At 44.2% G+C, this 26,475-nt stretch overlaps 1 protein-coding gene across 3 annotated transcripts in view; it reads left to right on the plus strand.

Moving 5' to 3' along the window:
- Positions 1 to 26,475, plus strand: part of LOC138611901 (ephrin type-B receptor 1-B) — a 165,250-nt gene that overhangs the window by 65,387 nt on the left and 73,388 nt on the right. For all 3 annotated transcript variants that reach the window (XM_069685160.1, XM_069685162.1, XM_069685161.1), the window contains exon 3: positions 964 to 1,645. In XM_069685160.1, the coding sequence (XP_069541261.1) occupies positions 964 to 1,645 (682 nt within the window). The remainder of the gene's footprint in view (positions 1 to 963; positions 1,646 to 26,475) is intronic.

Below are 26,475 nucleotides of genomic sequence, written 5' to 3' on the forward strand. Positions count from 1 at the left end.
ATCAGTGAGCCAAGCTGTTGCTTACAACAGGAGTAAAAAGGTTTAATACAGACAGTGCAAGTTATCTGCGAGGTACAGTTTAAAAAGTGTTCCAAATGACTCCCTCTAGTCCAAAAAATATTCATTTCAAGCCAGTGTTTTATGCCAGTCACAATGCGTACAGCCCTAATGTATTAGCCTTTATGACGAAACACTTTAACACATTACAAGTTTTTATCTGAAAGCACTTTTCTTGGCAAGCTTCTTTTAATTTCACTGATTTATTTTCTCAGCGATTCCAGCCAAATGTTAACGGCAAATTTTCCTTATCATTTGGTTTCACTAAGCGAACAACCTGAGGGGCTTCTGCTGCTCATCCAGCATACTTTTCTGGGTCACACCTGCAAAAAATGGCCTGCAGTCTATTTCAGTTGGGTTTGCACACAAATGCCTCTCCATCAGAGCGGCTCTCAGCTGCCATGTAGTAGCCCCAGTCTGTCTAATTGTAATTCAATAGTGCATAATCTTGAATTTGTTACACACCATATTTTCTAATGCGTCAACTCGGTGCCCAGCCATGCTCGGCATAGACTGCAAATAGCCGGGCATGTGAAGTAATTACTGGGTTTGTGCTTACACAGTGGCAGCACACGTGTTACAGCTGTTGAGTGTTTTTAAAGAACACGATGGCAAAGTGGTATGTTTGCTGCTGCTGCTGCACTTGAGGAATTGTTTATTATTTAGAGAATGAAGGAAATGTGTGTATCCTCAGTGGACAAATAAGCCTCACAGCTCGTCGGACGGATTTCTCTCCGTTAATCCAGGAAGAAGCTCAAGTTTGGTGCCTTAGGGAGATTACTGATATGTGTACAAATTCTCCGTGGCTCAGGCAATATTAGCACTCTATAAAAAAATGAGGACGCACGACAGATTTATCTCAGATGATTTCTAATCAACCATGTGCCCTCTTCTCTCTTTCTGCAGTGGGAGGAGGTGAGCGGCTACGATGAGAACCTCAACACCATCCGGACGTACCAGGTGTGTAACGTCTTCGAGCCCAGCCAAAACAACTGGCTCCTCACCACCTTCATCGATCGCCGCGGAGCACAACGCATCTACGTGGAGATTCGATTCACCGTGCGCGACTGCAGCTCCATCCCCAACGTCCCCGGCTCGTGCAAGGAGACGTTTAATCTCTACTACTATGAAACTGATGCCGTCATTGCCACTAAAGGCACCGCCTTCTGGATGGAGGCCCCCTACCTCAAAGTGGACACCATTGCTGCAGATGAAAGCTTCTCGCAGGTGGACTTTGGCGGACGCCTCATGAAGGTCAACACAGAAGTGCGCAGCTTTGGTCCACTATCTAAAAATGGCTTCTACCTGGCCTTTCAGGACTACGGTGCATGCATGTCTCTGCTGTCAGTCAGGGTCTTTTATAAGAAGTGTCCGAGTGTGGTGCAGAACTTTGCAATCTTTCCAGAGACAATGACCGGGGCTGAGAGCACCTCCCTGGTTATTGCAAGAGGAATCTGCATTCCCAACTCGGAGGAAGTAGATGTTCCTATAAAGCTGTACTGCAATGGAGACGGAGAGTGGATGGTTCCGATTGGAAGCTGCACGTGCAAGGCTGGGTTCGAACCTGACAATGGGAACGTATGTCGAGGTGAGTAATCAGTAGAAGAGGATACAGTCGTCATAAACATCCTGTAGTTCCTTTAAATAGTGTCATGTTTGATCATGGCTGGCAACTGTCTGACAAACTCTTTGATTCTGTCTTCTTTATAAATGATGGACCGATCATAGTAGGAAAAATAACTTAAAGACAGTCGACATGAGTTTGTTCTATTTTCAGCGTACATATAACAAAGCAGCAGCATACCGTCGATCAAACATTCTCCGCACCATTGCAACGGCTGAATTTATTGTGTTTCATGCGTTTTGCTGAGCATGATGTGTGCCGTACTTCTTCCTTGATCACATCCACCTCCGGTGTACTAGAAAGGCACATTAGCATTGATTCTTAATCTGTAGCGAATGCCAGCCTTCTGTGCAGCCTAGTTTACAGATGGTGAGAGGTTTGAGTCTGTCTCAGTGTGATGTGTGCAGGACTAAGTTCTAAGGAACAGATAAAAACACGTACGTAAAGACGAGGGTTTCAGTTCAAGCTGTCACTTTCTCTCCCTATAGTCTGTCCTCTAATGCACCTTTACGCTCCGCACGCTGTTATTCTCACTCAGTCACGCACACACACACACAAAGAGAAAATTTGCTCAAGGTGTCTGATGATAATACGAGTGGCTCGGGGCTCTCAGTGTGGCGCGGTATTGGTTGGCCTGCCTCTGGAGGTGAGCTGGAGAGTGTGTGGAGCCCAGATAAGATTGATTGACGCACATCTGCTCCGATCAATAAACAGATATGAGAGTGCCACATATCTTCAAAGCACAGTGTGGGACTGTGAGTACTGTATCCTTCTTGCATTGCTTTATGTCCTACGCAAAACACACACACACACACACACACACACACACACAGTCTGAGTTCAAATGAAAATGACATGGCAAAGGTTGGTTGCTTTTATTTAGCTCATTAATGGAGGTAAATTTTGTTATTTCATCTCCTGATAACTATTTTACTTTGTTCACAGCTCATTTAATTTAGTCTTTGTTTTTATAGTTATTTTTTTTAGTGCAAGGTACACTTAATTTACAGACATTAAAGGAGACTCTGTTGTCTTACCCATCCCTGCTGATAAAGAATTTCAGTGCATTGTGTGCATACTAATAATCTGCAGGTATCTGACTTTTTGTTTGAACTGATTTATCAAGGAAGCATGAGCTGTGTGATATTCTGAAAGACCTCAGCATCATCATGATTTCGCAAAAGTTTCAAACTAATGTCGAGGTAAACAATGAGACAAAATACACACTACTGAAAGTAGTTACTTCTTAGGTTATGTAATGGGGCTGCACGGTTGTGCAGTGGGTAGTGCTGTCGCTTTACAGCTAGAAGGTTCCTTGTTTGAACCCTGGTTCAGACTTAGGGGGCCTTTCTGTTTGCATGTTCTCCCCGTACATGCGTGGGTTCCCTCCAGGTACTCCGGCTTCCTCCCACAGTCCAAAGACATGCTTGTTAGGTTCAGTGGTGGCTCTAAATTGCCCGTAGTGAGAAAGTGAGTGTGAAAGATTGACTAGCGATCAGTCCAGCCTCTCACCCAATGACAGCTGGGATAGGCTCCAGCCCCCCGTGGATGGATGGATGGATGGATGGATGGATGGATGGATGGAAGTTATGTAATATATTATTATTTTGGAGCAATCTAACTGCATTTTAATTTATTTTTCAAATATTAGAATTTTTCCAGGATTGTTTAACAACATACTTTGATATTTTCCTGCTGTCATAGGGGACAGTAGACATACTATAGCTAGTAATCCATTTTCAATTCAATAATGATATATATTTTTGGCAGTATGTTATGTCAGGTATAGTGTGTTTCACATCTAAATGCCACTGGAACTTGGAGGACTATATTCCACCTTTATTAAATGTGCTTTTAGGTAACAAACAACGAACTGTTTCCAAGGAGACTCCTTAGGGCGGCTGTGTCTTAGCGGTAGAGTCGGTCGTCTCTCAATTGGAAAGCTGGGGGTTCGATCCCTGACTGCTACAGTCACATGGGGAAGTGACTGGAAGACACCGAACCCCAAATTGCTATGAATGTCGATAGATCCTGATTGGAAATTGGCATAGCAGCCTTCGCCATCAGTGTGTGAATGTGCGTGTTAAAGGGTGAATGTAGACGATGGTAGGAAGACGAGGAAAGTACAGTCCATTTAGCATTTAGACTTTTGTTTTGCCTATACCTCACCAGAGATAATCACTATTGCTCCGAGGTCAAACATGTGAGGTAAAGTTCAGTATAATGTCTATCTAAAGCTAAAGTGCAAAATAACCTTGCCTGTCCTCTAATGCAAACAAACCTTCCAGCTTTAATGTATGAATATTTTATTATGCAGACTTACTTGATGCTGGTCCATGTCTATTTTCCTCCATCTTTTCTCCAAAGAATTTCCTTTTTTCCTCCGTTATTTACCTCCACCTTACACACACGCACAGCGCAGTAATTGGAGCCCAAGGTATCCCCAAGTGTTGGGAGAAGGCTCCTGTTAGTGGGGGGTATTGGCACTGCTGTAAACACCACCAACACACAAATGCGTGCACATACACAGTCCCCCCAGTAGGCACTGCACTACAAAGCCTCTTTGAACAGAGGAGGAGACGTACTATATATTTCCACTAATTCCCACAATCCCCCCCCGACTTCCTTCTCTAAGTACCCACAGCAAGGAGACTTCCCGCTGTGTTAAGTTTGACGCCTCTCTCTCTCTGATGGTAATGTGGCATTATGGGCGGTATGAAAAACAGCTTATGGAGGGAGCGAGTTGTTTGTGCGTGGCTGTAGAGGTATAGACCTGTAAAATGTTGTGTAGGTTGAACTCGAGCCTAAGGACACGCATGACTTAGTCAGAAGGAGAGAAACACAATATGTTGCCGTTTCTGTCTCCCGTATCTCGCGTACTCTCTGGAGACTCGTATAGACTCGGTTCCTTCTCATCTCCACTGAAAGGCCGCTCCAATAAGAGCAATCTCAACCTTTTATTTTGCACGCAGCCTTTTTTCATGAGCTTGCAATCCATTATTTAAACAAGGAAATCTAACCTTAAAGTGCTCGAGGAGGCTGAGTACTGTGGGCAACCAATCAATTGGGGGTTGGTGCAATAACATGGCCTCAGCATCGGGTCTGAAGTAATTGCCCATTAGAGATGAAGTAACAGGAGCGGGAACAAAAGGAGAATGAGAGCGCGCAGATTAACGCTGAAATAATTCCCATTATTGAGAGAAACATGAGACGGGGAGGTATTACACGTGGAAGGGGAGGCATTGTGGTGCTCGTAAAGCACAGTGGGAAAAGAAGAAAATACTTTTATTTTGAAATATGTTTAACAATCTGATTTAATGATGCAGGAAGGAAAGTCATGTGTTGCAACAAATGTTCGCCCACTCTACAGCATCTTTATGTTTGGTGTGAAAATGGTTCATTCAGTGTATTTGCATTTTCAGTGAACATAACATTTGAACATGAATGTAACCGGCTCGCTAATAACAAAGTAATCAGTCTCACTCTAAACCAAACTGTCTAAGGACCACATTGTGTGTAATGTACACTAACAGCTCTACCTTACCCAACAATATAAGGTATGGCTGCACTATATATCGTTTAACAATCGCCATTGCGATGTGCGCATGTGCAATAGTCACATTGCAGGACGTGTGATAGTGAAGCAAACTAAGGGTGCGTTCACACCTAAAGTCCGTTTGTTTGATCCGAATCAAAGACCAAATTGTTCCAATGTTGCATTTTGCCTAAAGTTTGGTTTGTTGTCCACACGGCAGCTTTTACCAGCGGGCCAAAAGTTTTGATGTGCGAGGAAACTGCTTTCTGATTGGTCAGAATTTCCATGTGGGAAAACTCCCTGAAGTAAACAAAGAGAGAGAGAGCACACTCCTCAATCACACAATCACAGACTGTAAAGTTTTGTTGTCGTTTTTTGAGTTTTGTTGAGTTCTTTTAACCAACATTGTTCCACAGATTGATCAGTCCCATTCCCCTTTAGTTTTTCACTGAACAATACCTCCATGTTTTTGTGCGTTTCCAGCATTTGTGAAATTGTTTGGTCAGCCCATATTTCTATTTCCTCGTCGCTCCTCCACGTCTGTCATCTACTCTTCTTGGCTGTCTCTGCTAGTGTCAGCACCTGGTAACAACCCACAATGCGTAGTGTTTTGGTTTGCTTCCTGCATTTGGTCCTACTTTAAGTCCGTTTATGTTCACACCTGAATCAAACCGGATGGTAGTTCGTTTGGAAACGGGCCGAGACCCGTCTTTTCTGGTGGACCATGGTCCGGTTGTTTGGTCCGCACCAGAGTTCGAATGCGTGTTCTCACCTGTCCAAACGAACCGGTCTATTGGAGTAAAGTCCAAAAGCTGTCAGGTGTGAAAGCACCCTAAGTGAAACAGGCGAGTTTTAGTTTGGCTACGAGGAACAATAAAGTATCAGTACTTTATTGTTCCTCGTAGCCAAACTGAAACTCGTCTGTTTCTCGTTTTCCATCAACGAGATGGAAAATCTACAACATAAGTCCAACTGACATCACATTAGTGCAGCCCTTTATGAGAGCACAGAGCTAACTGACCTCTGTGTAGCAGACTCAGCCTGTCACCTGCCTGTAAGCTGTAAACAAGCACGCAACGTTGCCGCCGTCACGATCGAGGTGGACGCTCCGTTACACGAGGTGGCTTAGAAGTGAGACTATTCCTGTTATCAGCGGCACCTCACCCCGGTGCTGGTTAACGCTGCGGCTACATAAATGGAGCATTATTTAATATTAGGTATAACAAACATACAGTTGCTCCTTCAATCTTGCAGGAATCCAAAGAATTTAGACCTGAAACATTACAAATGTTGTTTATAAGTAACACATTAATCATCTTGTACTTGTGTACAAACATAAATCCTTTGCTGCGACTGAGAAAATAACCCTAATTGCGACTGGCTGTGCTTGTGTGTGTGCGTGCGTTAAAACGCTTGTTTGTTTGTGTGCTGTGTCAGTGTGTGTGAGCCCCCCTGTACCTGATTGCACTTTCTCTAATCTATATGTTTTAATTAGTGACAGGTAGTTTGTGTGTAAGTGTGTGTGTGTGTGTGGCCTGCTGTCAGTTGGGCACAGAGACCATGTAGAGTTGTTGTGCTCTGTAACGATGATGCCAGCATGCCATCCTCATTACCAGCTCCCCAGCTCCCACACAAGCCATTTGGGTATCCTCCCCCATTTCTCTCTCCCTCTCTCTCTCTCTCTCTCTCTCTCTCTCTCTCTCTCTCTCTCTCTCTCTCTCTCTCTCTCTCTCTCTCTCTCTCTCCTCTCTCTCTCTCTCCCCCTCGGCTATGTAAGCAATCTGCTAAATATTTTATCACCTCCCTGGTAAATCGAGCGGAGACACTCCAAATAGCACCCCACTACCTCCACCAATGCAAAGCTTGTCTTGTTCACGCGCGTGTGTTTGTGTGTGTGTGTGTGTGTCCTGCTCAGCTCGAGTGTCTTACAGAGACTGATTTGATGGTTTAACTGAATCCTCTCACGGTCGATGTTGCGGTCTCCGTGCTGCGTGATTGATAGAATCACCTTGATTAGCTTTCCTTCGCATCCATCTCTGTGTTTATTTTAATAATCCCGCACAATCATTGTTCATTTTAATGTTCTTGTTCTCTCGTATATGAAGTGATTAAAACTCCCTGGTAAGCTAATTATTCTGCCGTTTAAACTCTTCGAAGTGAATGATGTGGCATAAATTGTTTCAGAGTAAACACAAGTGAATGACACACGACGAAGAGGAATTCAATACTTTTTCATTTCCTGTTAACTCTTTTTCCTTTAGGGTGCTAAATGTTTCTCGGAGCTGCCTGGAGTTTATAAAGCTCGCAGTCCTATTTTACTTTAGTCTTCTCTTGTAATCAGCTAACACGCTAAAAGCATCCATTGTTTGTTTAACCTCAGTGTAGCACTCCCATGCAGAGCCTCACCTGCATGGGCTTGCATGCTGAGTTCAGGACAGTAGAAATGTCGGCAGCATTGTTTTTTAAAGACGTGAAATAAGACCATAATGACTTATATTAGTTATCCATAATGTTTTCTGTTTACTTATTCATAGAACTCATTTCATCCCATCCATCCTTATAATCTAATGCACCAGCCGTGATTACGTATTTATTTAGTTGGCCGTTTAAGTTCATCCCTCACCGTGGGCCTACACGGCGTCGTGGTTCCCTCTCGTATTTTCTCTCACCGTTAGGCTCCAGCGGGCTCTTGACACGCTGGCACATTAATATTACAAATATTCAAATAACTTTATTTAACATTCCGCAGGCTGACAGAGGCAGCGGGAGATTCACAGCCCATTGAGCAAGTGCGCTTCCCTGGGCTAAGTGCCGATTCATCATGGCTGCCTTACTCCTGTCTAATGGCTGCCATCATGGGGCGCGAGCACAGGCGCGCACAGGCGCTCACATAAACGCACATCTCGGGCACACGCTCGGGGAAAAGTATGAGCTCTTCCATGTGTGCGTTTTTCAAACATGGAATGTGGAGTTCAAGGCACATTTATCACATTATTAACCCGAGCCTTAAACCTTATAAAGCTCAATATAAACCCACATACAGTTCATTGTTATGGACGCCAACCAGCTGCTGTATTTCTAGACGAGAGAGTGTAACTGAAATAAGATGATGCAGCTTTCAAATGTAACCCGGAGCACATCTAACCGCTGAATCTCTTCAGACATTTTCATTTATTTACAGCTTTAAAGTTCGGATTTGGAGGCTACTTACTGTCAACTTTTACTTTGAAAGTTTTCCGCTCGGCTGGCGCTTTGATTACTTCTCTCTATGTCTTATCTGATTTTAAAGGATGTGGCAGTACGGACCCACAAAGGCTCCTTAAGCTATTAGAGCCAATTCCAGCCCATTTGGCCTTGTCTACTTCCGTTCCACAGAGTTTACTTCATTTGCAGGGAAGCATCCGTGTGTACCCGCCAGCGCACACACTCCAAACACACATGCCAAGACCTACTAAGTCACCTTGAAGCCCAATTAAGTAAGCGCCTGACTCGTCCTGTTCCTATTAGTCCTATATCGGTGAGGGCCAGCGTGATGAAGACAAAGATGGAGTGTGAGGAAGAGACGGAGAAAAGCTGTAAGAAAGAGCAGAGAGTGAAAGACCTCTTGTTTCCATGGCTCTCAATAGGCTGAATGGGGGAGATGGCAGAGAGCAGTGGTGAAAGAGTGTGACCCAAACAAAGACTCTTTGAATTTAAGGCCCAAACAGAGTGTTTGTAATGACCCCAAACACAGATGCGCTGCTCTCACTGCAACCGCAGAGTCAGTCCCTAATAATGCGAGGGGGAATTCTGAGGTTCTGTTCGCACATAATGGAAATACCCACCGCACACAGAGCTGTTCTTATCCCCTATGGAGGGGCGCATACTTCTACTCCTATTATTTTTCACTCTCTCTGTGTCTTCTCCTTTCTTCTCTGGCTTCTTTTTCTGTCCGCTTCTCTAACCTTCAGTCCCTCTCAGGCCGTGGGCTTTTTTTTCTCTTAGCCTCTCATTGTCACCTCACACTTGGTCCTTTCCTTCGTTGCGCTACAGGAACTTTTTCAAGAAGGCTCCACTTTGACCCGACATTTCTTCATATCATACTCGCCAACTCCTTTCTCCTCTGCTTCACATTTCTTCTCCTCTCCTCACTCGGTGATGGACGCGGAGGCCAGTGAGGGACACATTGACACAGGGAGACACACAAAGGACCCCTAGCATTCAGCAGATGGCTGGGGCTCTGCTTAATTTGCCTATGTCACCCTCACTGGCAAAACACAAAAGCCCAGCGCTACAAGGGGCTCCACTTCACCCCCTCACCCCAACTGTGACCCCCATCAATCAAATCACTCACCTTACGCTTTCAAGTTATGGCTGCCGTTTAAAAAAACATTACAAAGACGTCATCAATAATGCTGTGGAAAGCTTCTATTTCTGTGGAGCCGAAGTTAAATGTCAGGAGAAACGTCAGCTTGGATGACACACAGAAAACTGTCCTCACTCTCCTTCTTTTCTGCCCCCTTTTTTCCTCCCCTCTTCCCCCTCTTGAGTTCATTCCAGCAGGCAGTAATGAGGAGACGTGGTGAGCCCCTCCACAGAGTGGCCCCCCTTTGGTTTAGCAAATACAAACACTCCCCCCTCTCTCCATCAACTCTCATTTGTTGGTCCTCCATCTCCCTCATCACTGTCCATCAATATCCACTGTTCCACTAATAACACAGTCAGGTCTGTTTGCTTTGACGGCAGTGGGACACATTTCAATTCCAGGAAATTGTCTCATCCCTTCCTGGAGGTTTCAGCAGCGGGATGATGGATGCAGATTTGTCACAATTATGTTGTGGAACTTGTGGACTGACGATCTAATTAGAATTGAATTGTAATTATTGTAGAGCCAATACACCTCTGTTCATTCCACATACAGTGGGAACAAGTCAACACAGCAACCAGGGGCAGTTTGGTGGCGTATCAGGCTAAATCAAGGTCCAAATGTTTTATAACTGGAGTAGATTTAAGGGCCTGTGTCCACTAACCGCCTTTTTTTGGGCAAGCACCGGCCCCATTTCAGGGCGCTTCTCACCGGCGCTAACTGTTGCTAGGTTACGAAAGGTGTCGGCTGCACTTCCGCTTCCCTTTGCAGTGACCGATAAGTCTGTTTTAAATTGGTCTGTATGCTTAAAATTTTATTTTTATTCTAGGAATTTTTAAAAGGAAAGCGTAGAAACAATGGTAGGGAATCGTTTGCTGGCATTAGCCGCAGCTCTTGAGCTGGAATTTTTTCTGTCAGAAAAACATAAGGATTAGCTTCTCCTCCGCCATTGTTGTTGATAAAGTTATTACCTGAAGTCCCGCCCCTTCTTGATTTTGATTGGTTTGTGAGGGAGAAGTGACTTTGACGAGCGTGGCGGTATTCCATAAGTTGAACTATTTTCAACTGAGAGCGCAGCGACAAAAAACAGCTGACACCGAGAGCATTTTTGTGCCTAGGATGTTGAGTGCTGAAAACGCTGAACTGGTTTTATATAGATAAAGCCAGCGTAAAGTGTTAGTGGACACAGGCCCTTGAAGTAATCATCTTGAAGATTTTCATGTAAATAAATGTCTGTTAAGTCACTATCGCCGAATGAGGCAACACAATGGTGATTGAGCCTATGTACCACTGTTGAAAGCCTTTGCATTTGCAGTATTTCAGACTGGGTATCTGGTGTGACTTGGAAAAAATTGGCGCCCAGTTAGTGACTCGTTTTCCATCAGCCAGCAGTGGTTGGTCTGCCAGAGAAGGTAGGCGGAGCTAAGCGGCTGCTTTTTCGGTCTCTGCAAGTGTTGCGAGTAAACAGTAAACTACTATGGTGGACGTCACACATGCGACACTGTCTGGATATCTGGGAAGTGTGCTCTCGCAATTACCGTTTATCCCCTTAGGTACCACCAAATGAATGAGACGGAGATCTTCGAGATTACCACTTTAAGGATCAGTTCTCACATATGTCTAGTTGTCACATTTGCAAACAATTTTGGATTAATTTGGCCAGTTTTTAAATACTTGTCTTGGTATTTCTACAGAAACCTATCAAACCACCTTCTTTTTACTCAAAAAGACTCTTTAAAAGTGTTAAAAGTGTGAAAGCAAAGTTAAAAGTAATGATAGAAATACATTTTGAAAAGGAAACATTAGTTCAGATTTTGAAAAAGTCATATTTAATAAGTTGGCACCAAAAATGAAAAACTAAACAACATAATCTGTCTTTCTGTAAGGAGGAAAAAATGTTCTTCATAATTGTGGAAAATAAATGAACCTTTACGTACTAAATCAAAAGTGACTCAGTCTGAGAATTTGTTCTCTCGCAGCCTGTTTCCAGGACTCTCTTTGGTAAAAGCCTGTTCCTGTAGCATCATAGATTACAGTTCCTGTGGTGGATCAGCTGATTGGACCTGCTCAGCATCCTGTCACCATGGTTTGATTGGTTTCTGCAGTCCAGAGTCAATCCTGCAGGCCCAAAGTGCATCTCTTACACGCTTTGTGTTGATTCTGTCAGTCTGCATGGCTGCTTCAAATCAATTGAAAGCTCCAAAGCTCTGGACTTTGGGTCAAAGCTTATAACATGTTTGTTTGTATTTTGTGGGTGGCCTGCACACAAATGCCACACACAAACGCATACACGCACACGAACACGATATCCGTCACCTCAAGCTGAACTGTGCGTGTCCAATTCTATAACCTAATCCCATTTGCCTTAATTCACGCACACTTGAAGCAAACGGCATTACAGTTCCACTCTAAGCGCTCCCTGATTAAACATAGAAGTATTATGTCTGTGTTATCTCATGTTATGACACCGGGAATTATCGTAAACCAACATGGCTCCCTATAACTGGGCAGGTCAAATCAAACACAGCCTCAACCCTTCACAATACGCAATTATCCACCAATTAGACAACTCCCATAATCCGTATCGCACTATGTCATTGTGCACGCTTAATTGCATGTTTTCGTTGACAGTAAACACAGTGTGTACTTTTCGAGGTCAGGGCATGGGGTTGTGCAGAAAACCAGAGGAAACGTCTCTTTTCAGACTGACGGACAGGAAGAGCCTCTGAAGCTCGATCTGGCAGACACATCTCTGTGACAAATTATTGATCTTGGCTTTGTTGTCACTCCTCATGCCAAGGGCCCCCCTGCTATGGCTGTCTTCCGAAAAAACGCCCACTGGAGAAGACATTGTGTGAATATTGAATCGAAAGCAAGATAGGGTAAAGGAGGAGTGTGTGTCTATCTATATATGTGTGTGTGTGTGTGTTTGGAGAGGCAATGTGGAAAAAGGAGAAAGAGAAAAAAGAGAGCGACTTGGTAATCCTCTCTTTGAGCACTTTGTGCTTTGTGCTCCATTTGTTTACTGAGTTCCCACACTGGCTGGGGGGCTGCAGCTTTTCTCCCAGACCGGAATTAGCATAGCCAGACTCGTAGGCAGATCTGTGTGGCGCTTATGCACACGCATCTGTTTTTCCCTGTTTATTTCTCTGTACAGTTTAGATAAGGTGAGAGCTTAGAGTCTCCTAATCAGCTGGGGCGACTGGACTTTAATGTAATCTTCACAATGTGTGCTGTTATATATTCCAATCAGACCTGCTAACCTCTCATTCTCTTTTTGGCTGCATTGTGTAATAAAACCCATCATGCTCCCATCGTGCTTTCACTGGGAGCTGAGTGGGAACAGAGTCTGTGTCAACGGGTTGAGTGCTGCCTACGTGGTGGAGAGGACAGAATCTCTTGTTTGAAGGTGGGATTGATTTATGGATTTATTGTGCACCAAAGTTTTCGAAACTTCTGTGAGATGATCGTTAAAGCAAAAACAATCAAAGATACAGACAGTAAAAGTAAAATAAGGACACACTATATTCCGATTCTCACATTTCAGTCCTCACTAGTTAAAGTGATAATCTCGAAGATCTCAGTTTCGCTCTCTTTGGCGGCACGTTATGGCAATAAAAGGTCATTTTAAACGTTGCAGATAACCAGACGTCCACGGTTGGCTCTGGTTGTAACTCTTGATTTTCCTCGCTGACGGTCGCTTTCCTTTTCAGACTGTTTGCCTTCATCTGAGCGTCCAATTTGTTTCTTTTACTTTGGATTTTCACTTATTTTTGAAGTTGTATCTGTAGTCATCCATCTTTTCTTTGTTTGTTCAGCCATAGTAGATTACTGTTTACTCACAACACTTGCAGAGACTGGAAAAGCAGCCGCTTAGCTCCGCCTACCCTCTCTGGCAGACCAACCACTGCTGGCTGATGGAAAACGCGTCACTAACTGGGTGCCGCTTGCGATTTTTTCGGTGAATGTCGCACCAGACACCCAGTCTGTAATAATACTATATACTGCAAATGCAAAGGCTTTCATCAGTGAGCCACAGGCTCAGTCACCACTGTGTTAACTCATTCGGCGATAGATAGTGACCTAACAGACATTTATTTAAGTGAAAACCTTCCAGATTATTACTTTAAATCAGTGAAAAAGAATTGTTTCAATGTGAGCTTTGTACAGAGGTAATCTTTGCACATTGTCGCAGCAGCTTGACAGCTGTGAAACCCAATTCAAACAATACATGAAATCAGATGACAGACTAAAATGTCTTGCTTCCAATTAGAGTTGATATCCCTCATCTTATCTATCACAGCTAAGATTCACTAACGTGTTTCACTGACACGTGCGAGTATCTCTGAAAAAGGAAATGAGGCTGCTCAGTGACTCACACTATGCAATTAATAGATATGGATTATTCTCCTGTGCTATAGATGTATGGTTGTGAAGTCATCAGTGCAGTATCCTCTGCATTTTTAGAGGGGATCTCTTCAGATATTAAAGTCTAGTCTGAGTTTGTGTGGAGTTCTACAGTATATGCAGAAAAACAGTAGTATGAAGCTTTTACTGCCTCCAGAGAGAAGTGTACCAAAGCTGAGATACTTCTGGTTGTGGGGGCTGAGGACTTCAAAAAAAATAGTGCAGTTATAAATAATTCAGTTTTGCAGACCTCTGTAGCCCTCTCCTCATCTCTGCTCAAAGCTAGCATGTTGGGGCTACATTAGCCGCAACTAGCATGGCACACCCAAATCTCCAATCAAACAGAACAGGTTCAGTGCTCAGGTTGCATTGTTGGAAATGTAGGTGCCAGGTTTTTGGCGACGATTTTGTTGAATAAAAAAGATAATATCTGGTTCTGCTGCATCAATTTTGATCCTTCTGTAGGACAGCTAATGCTAAATTAGCATAAAACAAACTGATTTCCTGCACAGTCCAGCTGTAAACTGCGTTTGGTTTCCACTTGTGTTGTCCTGTTAAGCTTGGATTACATGGCTGATATGAAAACAGGATGTTAGCTCCTTGTATTTGCTTGACAGTTACCCCCAAGGCACATTTTGGTGTTAACAAAAACATCTGAATAATCCTTGAGGAAGTCGAGCGCTAGCAACATGGACAACGCCCTTAAAGAGGAAGCTTGAGTCACTCTCATCAGAAGGCTAATTCTTAAATACAATGGGAGATTTCATCGGGCTAATGACCTCATTATTAAGATAATTATTGGATGAACTGAGAGAGACCTCAGTAACTAACCCTCCTACACAGCTTTATGATGTCTGTGCACAGTGCCTGCAAATACAAAAGTGTCCTCACTGTAAGAGCAAAGATGTTATCTCAGTGCTGGGCCAGTGTTACTGTAGTGCGAGGCCGGGCCGCGCAGTGGTATGCTTCTCGTTCTCAAAGAGAATGCTATCTGATTAGTCCGAGTCCGAATAGAGGCAGAAGCTGACAAACAAATGGATTTGCTGTGTCTAGAACGTTCTCTGGGGGAGCTGGATGGGCTGAGATACAGAGACGCTGCCTTTGTGCCGGAGCCAGCGCGAGGCATAATAAGACCCTTTGGGGAATGAACGAAACACAGAGTGATAGGGACACAAAGGCACACATGCTCGTACACTCAGTCAATTTCACAATCTCTCTCCCTCTCTCTCCACCTATTTTTCTCTCTTACTACCCTATAAACTGACCTTTATATCACTGGATAGCGTGGTTAGCTTATCATTTTTGCGTTTTGGCTTTGAAGGTCTGTTGAGTTTCTTGACTCTCGCGTCATGTCAAACTCCCACAGCCTTTTTTAGGAATATAATGTGTGTGCATTTACACGGCTGTATGAGTGTGTGTGTGAGTACAGCCATCTCAGCATGAATGGGCCAGCAAATCCTTCCCCCTCCCTCCCTTGTTTCCCCTCTCTATCTCATCTTTTCTGCCTCTTTAATTCCCTCTCTACCACTGTCCTCCTTCTCTCGTGTTCCGCCAGGAGAGCAGTCTTATAGAGGGAGTGCGACAATAGAGGTATTAACCAAATGTATATTGAGCTAGCCTGACTCGCGCAGTCAATGTGCTGCTTTTACACCCCTAATGCCGTGTGAATAGGCCCGCCGCTGCCTGAGAACCGCCTCCCTGAGCCACTCAGAGTGAGGGGCCCTTTTACCGGCTCTCGCGACCCCCGGTCCACGTCGCCTGCGCCGGGGCCCGTCTCAGAGCACGCAGTTCTTCATTTTCATAAGCGCTTAATCTGGATTGGAAGGCGCTCCATTGTGGAAGTGATTTGAGAGGGGGGGATCTCGGGCAGACAAAAGGCCTCGTCTTTGGCCGAAGCCGGGGCCTCCTTAGCCTTGTCCCTCCCTTCCTATTCTTCCGCACAGAACCCCTAGCAGGAGGGCCTAATTGTTGCATGGAGAGGAGGAGAGATGGGGTGTGGAGTGGATGTCCTGCTTCATACTGCCCCCAGTGGAATATGACAAATAGGAAGATGAATGCAGCCTTGAAAAAAAGAAAAGATTGATCCACTTTTTGCAGTTTATTTATTATTTGATCCCGCTCAGAAGAGACGGTGTGATGCGGGCTGATAGTGAAGTTTGGTTGGATTCCTCCAGGTTACAGTGCATAAGACTTTGGCGCTGGAATGTGTAACAAACTCAGAGTGAAGCTTTGAAGTGTAATGCTGTTGCCCTGGGCTACTTAGCTCCAGGGTCAAACGAGCTTACACCCTTGATCTGCGTTAGTGCCTTCTGATCTGAAGGATTGCAATGTCGAGGTGCGTGTGTGTCAATGTGCGTGTGTGTGTTTGCACCCATATATGTTTGTGCATAATATCTAAAGAGTTTACATGTGTACATAACATATTGTTGCCTGTACGTCCTCCTAAAAAGTACAGAAAGCCGTCACGATGTGTCTCTAGAACCTGTGTGTGTGAGACACTCCTATCCGAGAGTGCGCACATGCTCCTCTCCTCATACAAACTGGTTGTTAACTAATTAGTAATGTTGTTGGCCTGATCTAGGAGCTTTGTTGCCGTTTCTCCCAAGCTGCAAATCCCATTCTCTCTCTCCTCTCCCTCGGTTTCTCTCTCCCTGCTCACTGCTCCGGAACACCTTAATCCAGTGTGAAAGCAATTGGCTCTCTCAGATCGAATCAATAGAGGGCCAGGGCATCGAGCCAGGGGGAACATCTCTGGCCCCTGCTCAGCTACAATCAATTTAGACCCATCGATTCAGTGATTGAAATACAAAGAGCAGACGCGCTGGACTGTACAGGTGCTTTAGTGTTTGGGTGTGCCAACATGTTATATATCTCCCTGTGTGAGGCTTTCTCTGGATTTATGTGTGTTTGCTTTTGTGTGTGTGAGCACTATATGGTTGTGGGTGTGTGAGTGTGTGTGCAGCTTTCTTCATATGTGTGTATATGGATAGTATGATTTATTTTGCAGCCATCTGTAGTAAAGTGGGAATGGCATTTAATCTAGCACCTCTGAGGCGGAGCCAAGAAAAAAAAATCACTCCTAATCCAATATGTCCTGCCCAGGGAAGCTGTATGTTGTGTACGTTGTGTGTGTGTGTGTGTGTGTGTGTGTGTGTGTGTGTGTTAAGTTAGCCTATGCATCTGTGTGCATCCGAGGGTTGCCTTCTCGCCATGTGTCAGATTATGTTGATGCATTTTTGGATGCTCCTAAATGCAGCGAGGGCCCTTGCAGAACATTTGCATGCAAAATGTGCATATACATTGTGACAACAAGGATGCGTGCATGACTGTTGACATGTGACAACACACATGACATCTACAGAGACGTGCTGTGCTCTTTTTTTGGGGGGGCTACTCTTTGCATGGGTATGTGTGTATTCATGCATATGTGATGTCATTGCAAATCATTTATTTGACCCTGTTTGTGCACTGCTGTGTGCATACATGTGTGAGCGTGTTCATTTGTGCGATTGGTTGCTATAGATTTACAGTGCTGTGGTGCATTAAGCATGTTACTGCATGTGCTTGATGTAAGGTCCAGTTGTGCTGAATGTGACACGCAAGACCATCAGGGTTTCTGGGTCATCACCTACAGAAGCAGTAAATACAGCATTTGACATTTGTCTTGTATGTCGATACGGCAATATATCGTCCTGACTCGAGCAGTACTATTATTGATTGCCTGGTGTTAAATATATTTATTTTAATTTACAAATATTTGGCGCTCTCAGCAGATCTCCCTGTGATTTTGACGCACCGTGTCACTACTTAATGATTCATCGTGGTGGCGCTCATGGCATGAATGAGGGTAACATGAACGGTAATTAATTGGCCAAAGAAGTTAATCATATATCATGATGTATCATTATATGATTGTCTTGCATTATATCAATTATGGCAGAATTGCTGTATCATGATATTATCGTTATCGTGGGCTGAGCATCGCGTATCGCATCGCGTATCGCATCGCGTATCGCATCGCGTATCGTATCGCGTATCATATCGTGAGTTACCCTGTGATTCCCACCCCTAACCCTAACCCCAACATGTGTGGAAATGATGTGCAGTTCTACTTATTCCATAAAGAGCCAACTGAGTGTCAAAACATCCCACTGTACAATTACAGTTGTAGACGTAAAAGATTTGTAAGTTTGAAGTTTTATAAGAAAATCTGAGGAGAAGATATGGGTGATGCGTTAAATCTGTACTTGAAAACTTCTAAATCCTACACACACACACACACACACACACACACACACAGCCACTCACTTCTGTACCTTGTTAGACCTCTCTGTATCCTCATGGTAAATGGCTTTCTGCCATTTATACAGCTAATCCAGTTTCCCAGTTGGCTGCGATGTGTTCTCTGCTTAATTCTCCGCTGGACAAGGTGTTGATGTCTTTCACAAAGTCCACAATGTCACAAAGACCTAATGAGGATGTGTCACACACACTTTTAAGCCACACACACACGCACACACATACTATCTTTTTTTTCCAGTTTTATCTCATCGATTCGACAGTTCCCTCCCTACAGAAGCAAAGCCTCCGCTGACGGATCTGCCAGTTTTCTGGAAGTTTAAACTGCCCTTCATGTCGTCAAAATCAACCCCCCAATACTTGAAGAAGGAGTAACCGAGCAGCTAGACATCTATATGATCGAACACATTTTAAAAAATGTAATATTTTCTCCACCTTCTGCTTCCCAATTTCGCTTTTTCTGATGTTTTATGTTTGAATGTCCAAGATTTTCATTCGACTGTCCGTCATTCTTCATCCACATGAATGACTTCTGGTCTAAATCAATCTGACACTGTGCGAAGATATCAAGCGGTGTAAGTGCGTCCCTCATGGCTGCACCCTCTTTAGTCGTACACACATGCACAACAAACTATGGACGCATACTGTACGTGTGCCAGTTTCATAGCTCGGGGCGTATTGACTAAGGCTGCCTGATAAAGGTCACTGCTGTCCACATTTGGACAGGTGGGGATGGGGCTGCAGTTCACACACACTGTTTCTGTGTGATAGTGCGCGTCTGTTTGTCTGGAAGGTAATACAGCTTTCTGATAAGGTTGCGTGGAGGTCATGCAGATGTAAATATGACATGAATATTGATGCGCCGTGAGCCCAGGTTACCTTTAGAGGATTTCACGGCTGCAGGTGCATCGCGTGCCAAAGAATCAACCTTTTCCAAGTCACGCTATGCAGCAGAACGTCTGATGAACATCCGTTTGTCTTTGTGCAGCATAAGCAAAAATACAAATCATTTGTTTAAAGAGTTTCTCTGGTCATGCCTGGGCCTGATGTCAACAGAACTGTTTGTGTGTGAACTGAAGCACACCCATCCTGCACCATGAATGGAGCCGTCTACGTTGCATCCGCATTTATTATTCAGCCCTTTTTTTAATCCCTGTTGTAAGCTTTAGAAGTAATAGCTTGCACGTCACTTAGTATGCAATGAGAAATAGCTGCATTTTTCTAATGTTGCTCTCTGCCACCAACAAATTGAGTGACAAGATGCACTCCTGAGTGCTTTCTCACTTTGTTTTGCTCTCACTTTCTCCCTATCTCCCTTTTTTTCTCACACTCTATTTCCCTGATCCCGGTCACTTTTCCTCTCCCACGCTTCACACATAATTTGTGCCTTCTCTTTTGATGCAGAGCATTTTATCATTATTTCCCATTAGGCATAATGGCAGCAGGGGCGATGAACAGCGGATATGCTAGTGCAGCTGGAGGATGAATGCATAATTGTATCGACGTAGCTGTTTTTGGCATGGTTGATGTCATCCCCGTCCCAGGGTGCACTGCTGCTTTTGATGACCTCTTCGTCGTGGTGTTTCTCCCATCATCCATCCCCTCATCTGTTCCCCAACCTCACCTATCCACCTTTGTCCTGCCATGAATGATGCAGTCTATATCCAGAGGGAAGGCTCTAAGCTCGCTGCTGGATTTCAAAAAGCCAGACTCATGTTTTTCCTTTCTTGTCACCCGCCTCCAAATCCACTCTACCGCTGACCTCTGACCTCTCCTCTGTCTGACAGCCTCTTTGCCATGTGTGAAAATGTCAGCATCAGCAGGACAGGGTTCAGGCGCTTACTAGTGGGTTATAGGTCGAAAAAGAAATGTAACCACACTTTTATGTTGGGCTGTAAGGGGCCTCCTGTGATTACACCCGCTGAGATAATCGCAGGAGAGCGCAGGCCGCGATCGGCCGGGTGCTCGTCTTTGCCAGATTATTTTGGTGTAAACATCGTGTTATGTACGCTCAATTAGGAATCAAATTAGGGAGTGGCAAACAGTGAAGGGACCTTGGTTTTTTCCACTTGTTCTATCATTCTACTCCTCTGCTACCTTCAAATGTGCATAATCACTCATCCCCGTGCACAGGCCTCTACACTCATTAACGGGGCCTCAACCCTGAGCCGAGGGGCTGCGTATTGTAGGATGCATGGGTATTTGAAGCCATTGTTGAGCCTCGCTAAAACAATTCTCAAAGCATTTTAACATTAAATGGGCTGGAAAGGAATTATGTTTTATTGAGATCAAGGCTTTTTTTATACTAGATGGAGTAGTTAGCAGTTTATAAGCCTCACACAAAAGTGGTTTAAATCCTCCTTAAAAGCTTCTACTTTTTAAGGTAGTACTTTCCAAGTGCTTTGTTTTGGACATAATCTTCTCCGTTAAAGTAGTTAAAACCATTACAGAGGTACACAGATGTGCATAAAACAATTTACAACCTCGTTCAAACAAGTGGATTAAATCATATTAAGGGGAATGAATAATAAAACCTCCCCTCTGTGATCTGCCAGCTGTTTTAAGGCTTTGCCTCCGCTAATATTTACATGAGCTCATCATTGTGCTTTAATGATTTATTGGGAAACAGGAAATATAACAGGTGTTCAGTAGGAGTGGGAATTGCAGGGTAATTCACAATGCGATACGCGATACTCGGCCCACGATAACGATAATATCACGATAGGGAGATTCTGCGATAATTGATATATTGCAAGACAATCCTATAATGATACATCGTGTTATCTTTCCACTCATATCTTCTCCCGAGATTTTCCTATAAAACTTCCATTTTAACAAACATTAAATATATAAAAACAATCATACACCAGGATTGGGCATCTTTTTCTCACTCACTTGGCTTTTTATGGAATAAGTAGAACTGCACATCACTTACACACATGCTGTACAGTAGGGGTGGGAATAACAGGGTAACTCACGATACGATACACCACTGGTTCCCAACCTTTTTTCCTCTGAGCCCCCCCGCTTGTATCTAAGAAAGGCCGAGCCCCCCCAGCCCACAAATACCTACACCAAAACAATAAAGTGATTATTCCAAATCTTTATTGGCAAAAATGTGAACCAAAAAATGTATTTATTAATAGTTGAGCAGACTTTTGATTATCAAGTTATTGCTTTTTTAATAATTTTATTTTACATGTGCAAATCTAATCTTGACAATCTCAGTGCAGACAAAGCCACGCGCACCCCCAGCGATCTTTGGCGCCTACCTAAGGGGGGCCCGGACCCCAGGTTGGGAACCACTGTGATACACCATACGTGGCCCACGATAGCGATAATATCACGATACAGCGATCCTGTTATCAGTGATATATTGTAAGAGAATCATATAATGATACGTCCTGATATCTGAATAGCTTCTTCTTTGGCCGATTCATATCCGTATGCGTTACCCTCATTCATGCCATGAGCGCCACCGCGAGGAGTCATGAAGTAACGACGCGGTGAGTCAAAATCGCAGACAAATCTGTTTAGATATTTTGTACCAGCCCTTGTTTTCAGTTTTTTGTGTTATATGGATTTCAGCATTTGTGCACGGTGTATATAGTCCGAGTGATAGGTCAACCTGACCGTCTTATCTCCTGTCACAGAGACACTCTGACTGCAGTCTTGTTGTGACATAAGCACACAGGCTTCATAGGAACTCTGTTGACTCACTGTTGCAGAGTCTGCCTGAGCGACGTCCCGGCGACAGATTTGTAGCTACCAGCAGGTGGATTGTTTTCTTGAACACAGCTGCTGTGCGGAAATCACCTGACTGTTCCAGTTCACTGGAATGCAAAAACAGGAAAACCGGGACTAATGTGATATTTTAAAGGATATATTCTGGCTATACCGTATCATGAATTAATGCAGGGTTTTTTCCTCTTTATTATAGTTTATAGGAGCAAAACAAGCAGCCAGGAAAAAATCAATGGACGGGACAGATCTTGTTGGCTCAGGGAGCCGTTCTGTCAGAATCCATGTTATTCTAATCCTACACCTGAGAGTGACTCGTATTACACTGTGGCATGAAAATTCAATCAATATTACAGGCACAGGGCTGTAATGCCAAGCAACTTAGCGGTACGCCTGACTTATTTAGAGACATACAAACAAGTGCAAAATAATAATAATTTAGTCTGCATCTATTAAATACAATTGTTGTTTTGTGTTGAGCCGCGACACGGCTGCTTAATTATACTTTACACCAGCTGTTTGTTCAGATTATTAGTAAAAGAATATTTTTTAATGACATAAAACAACAAAGAAAATTTGTTATAGACATTTTTAACCTGCATCCTTCTATCTTGTTGTTTTCTACGACAGACACAGCGGCTTCCCTCATCACTATGTGCCATGCATCCTGCAGTATACTGCGCCCGTATACGGCCACAGCTGAACCTGCTGCCTGAGTCTTTGTTCCCATCCACTTTAATTTGCAATTACACACTTTGTGAAGATATAACAAAAACAAATCAACCTAATCTGGCACCAAAATATTTGTATTATGCATCAGGCGAAGCTACCTAAAAGGTCCATCTGTCGCCCAATGACTGATAAAGTCCAACTGTTGATTTGATCACTTTTGTTCAGTATTTCTCCCCGTTTCTAATTGTACACAGGAGAGAAAAGTACATTTCTGAATGAGCAAGCTTTTCTCCGGATTTATTGTTTACAAGCTTCAGTCTCGCTAGGAAGGTTTGAAGGCCGTGAATATAATAGATAACGTTGAGCCAAGCGGCAGCAGAGGAGCAAAAAGAGCAAGAGTGGGCATCTTTGGCTAACTGCTATAGATTAATTGATTTCGCCATGAAGTTAATGAGCTAGATCCTTTTTAAAAGAGACAAGTGCTGAGACAGAGGGAGCTAATGGTCTCTCGCAACTTGAAGTGGTAAGAAAGAGAAAGCTATTTATCCCGGAACATATACTTTATTCGCCGCGTGAAAGAATCGCAAGGTAATTGACGGGGCCTGTAACTGCTGATTTTATTACCTCGCTCGGATCATCCTTCAAGTCACGACAAGTCAGACAGCTGAAAACACGACAGCCGCTTTCTGATTCAAGCCGTTTTCTGCAAGAGAGACACAATAAAGTTTAGAAATAGCCTTACGCCATCAAATTAATGTGTCTAAATAGATTATGTGCAAAGCTTTTTGTTGGTTTCGCTGAAGTTAGATTGATCGAATCAGTCGTGCAATCATATTGCAATCAACACTGACAATAAAACGCTGCTTGCTCACATAACTTCCGTTGACTGGTTTCACCCCTCATCAGCGAACTCTCCATCTCTGCCTGTCTCGGCTCGCCCCCTTTTGTCTCTCTCTCTCCGAGTTGGCAGTGGGCAGTGAGCCTGGTCAGTCCCCTGTTAGCTTCTGATTACAGTGTAGATTGTCGTGCAAGCACATGTTACTGCCTGCTGAGCGCCGATATGTTTCGCAGGGCGCTTTTTTTCTTCTTCTACCTACCCAGCCAGGGATGGATTGGCACAGTGGAGTTTCCTGGAATACCAATGCCTCCTCTTCTTCTTCTCTGTCCCTCTCTGACCACTCCTCTCTCTGACAGATACGCTCCCTGCTTTTTGGCACACGCTCGCATCTTCCTGGAAATAAAATTGACCTGAGCCGATGTGCCATGCAGAGCGGCCGACTGCCAACAAAACACCCGGTTATGACGAGTGTGCTCGGAGCTTAGAGATTATAAAGCTCTCCTGATTTGTATCTTCCTCTTATGATGCACACACACACACACATGCACGTGCACACGCATGCACGCGCAGACACACGACTCAGAAAGCCAGATTTCTCACTCGGCTGGTCTGTCATTGGCCGGCTGTTCAAAGGGAAAGTGTGGGCCAAAAAAATACTGGCTGGGAGGTTACCATGGTAACAGCCTGCCCAGGGGCGTGGGCTGTCTGCTAAATTGTGCGCTGGTTTGTTAAGGCTCACACACACACACACACTTTGCGCACACACACACCTTAATTTTTCAGCAGAATGTGTGTTCCTACATTCATTGTCTCGCAGACACCTGCTCCGTTCATTAGCAGTCGCAGTCAGACTGTTGGATTTCACATCCTTCTGTGGAGCAAACAGATTATTTTGGAGATATCACACACACACGCACACACACAGGCCTATTTATTTCCTTTATCTGGACTCTGTCTCATCTTGTAGCGCTTTCTCTGCTGCACTGCCCCCTGTTGAATCAAGCCAGACATGTTTCCACTCTGCATGGATTATTTACAGAATATTAGGACATTACCGGGTGTTAAAAATTGATCAGAGGATGCAGATAAGTCCATTTCTCCTCCTTTGTCTCCTGCTATTGTCTCTTTCTTTTGATATAAGGCTGCACGCAGCAATAAAGCACAGTGCGGAGTTTCAAAGGAAGCCTAATTGGAGGATATATCTCAGCTCTCTCGGGGGGTTTAACAATTGTTCACTTCTGCAGAGTCAGACGTTGCTGCATTGGCTAGTTGAGAGGACAGGTATGTGAAGATGAGTGGTGTTTGGTGGAGAAGACCAAGGCAGCAGAAAGTTTAGAAGAGTTGTACATGTGAATGTGTGTGCGTGTGTGTGTGTGGGTGGTTGTGGTTGTAGGTGTGTGTTTTATCAGGGAAGAGCGGTTCTGACAGGGCCCGAGCGGACACATGATTAATGATCAGAGGGAGGGTTCGGTGGGAGGAACTCTTCAGCGCCGCTGCCCTTAACAAAAGCAGACGAGGTATGCTCCGAGGGCTGCACTCTCTCAAACATCCCTTTATTCCTGAGAAAAACCTCTCCGGCCCGCTTTTATTCCCGCCTCACATTCTCTCCTTTCTGGGAGATTAGAAGGCGATGACAGGGGGGAGTGGAGACGGACACTGACCAGACTTGCCAAGTGATGTCACCGCTGTGAACCCTGGATGCCTTCTGTGGAGGAGACACGACCCCTCTCGTGAGAAGTTGCAGTCCCGGGTCTGGGGTTGAAATGTTTTCCATTGACACAAGTTGGCAGTCTTTTTTTTAAGAAATAGGCCCAAAGTTTCTGTAAATGAATAAATCATAACCCTAAAAGGCCTTTTACTCTGAGTCCTTATATCCTGCGGGCATTTTCTGCTAATTCTGACAAGCCTTTGTTTGGAGCCGTGCCTCTGTCTCCAGTAATTGTATTGTTGTATACAATGACCTTGCAGGGAAATGGAACACCTGCGTTGGAAAAAGCAGCTCGTTACGAGGATTGCGGCTGGAAAATGAACAATGACAGATGAGCGAGGCTGAATACCAATCGGCTGCAGCGCTGATTGCCTTTTTGTTTTAAGATGTTGGCCGTCCTGCCGGGTTTTGTGTCCTCTCTGTCAGACGAACATGTTCATTTCACTGCTCGACTGGTGTTTTCGGTTTTATCACGGAAGCAAATCTACGCGGCCTGTGCGAAGCCTCCTGTGGTTCGGGTTGGACAGAGCTGTCTTTCTGACTGACCGGGCAACCAAATAGTCAAATAGGGGTCAACTGGGGTCTTGACCCGATCATAAGCCTGTCTGTATGAGTGTTTGTGAGCGAGGGGGGGTTTGCATGACTCCAAAGCCTGTTAAGACTGTGATCCATCCCATGTGATGGATGAGGGCCGGGGTTAAGGGTGTATTTGGGGGCCAAGAGTTGTACTTAAGGGTCCCTGACACTAAATCACAATACGTGCCCCTCTGTGGGTCACACACCCTCCCTGCACAATGTTGTAAAACCTTTGACAAGCACATTTGAAGAGCTTTATTCCCAAAGACTGTGTGTGCTTTTCTGCAGGAACGATTTGATCAGGCAAATAGATATTTGATGAATAAAAATGTCTTAACACGAGTTCTAACTTTAATGTGCTTAACTTTATAGCTAACAGTCAATACCGGAGTGCTGAAGGATTTCTTAGAGTAAATATTTAAAGGTAAATATCTCTCCTTTAAATCATAATGCTCCAATACCTTTCCACGTCAAACGCTGCGTTTACGTTTGACTGCATTTCTCCCAATTTGCTGCCAAAAACCTCGCACACACTTCGGAGTGATTCCACAGGAGAAGCCAGGAGAGGACTGACGTACTGTAACGTTGATTGATTGATTGATTGGGTTTGCGCAGGAAAGCCACTTCCAAGCTCCGTCTTGGTTATAATCCTTTGAGTTTTACTTCCTGCAGC

This window comes from Semicossyphus pulcher, unplaced genomic scaffold (genome assembly GCF_022749685.1).
Source record: "Semicossyphus pulcher isolate SPU_LCO1_2020_fin unplaced genomic scaffold, fSemPul1.0.p SCAF_7, whole genome shotgun sequence".
Classification (NCBI taxonomy): Eukaryota; Metazoa; Chordata; class Actinopteri; order Labriformes; family Labridae; genus Semicossyphus; species Semicossyphus pulcher.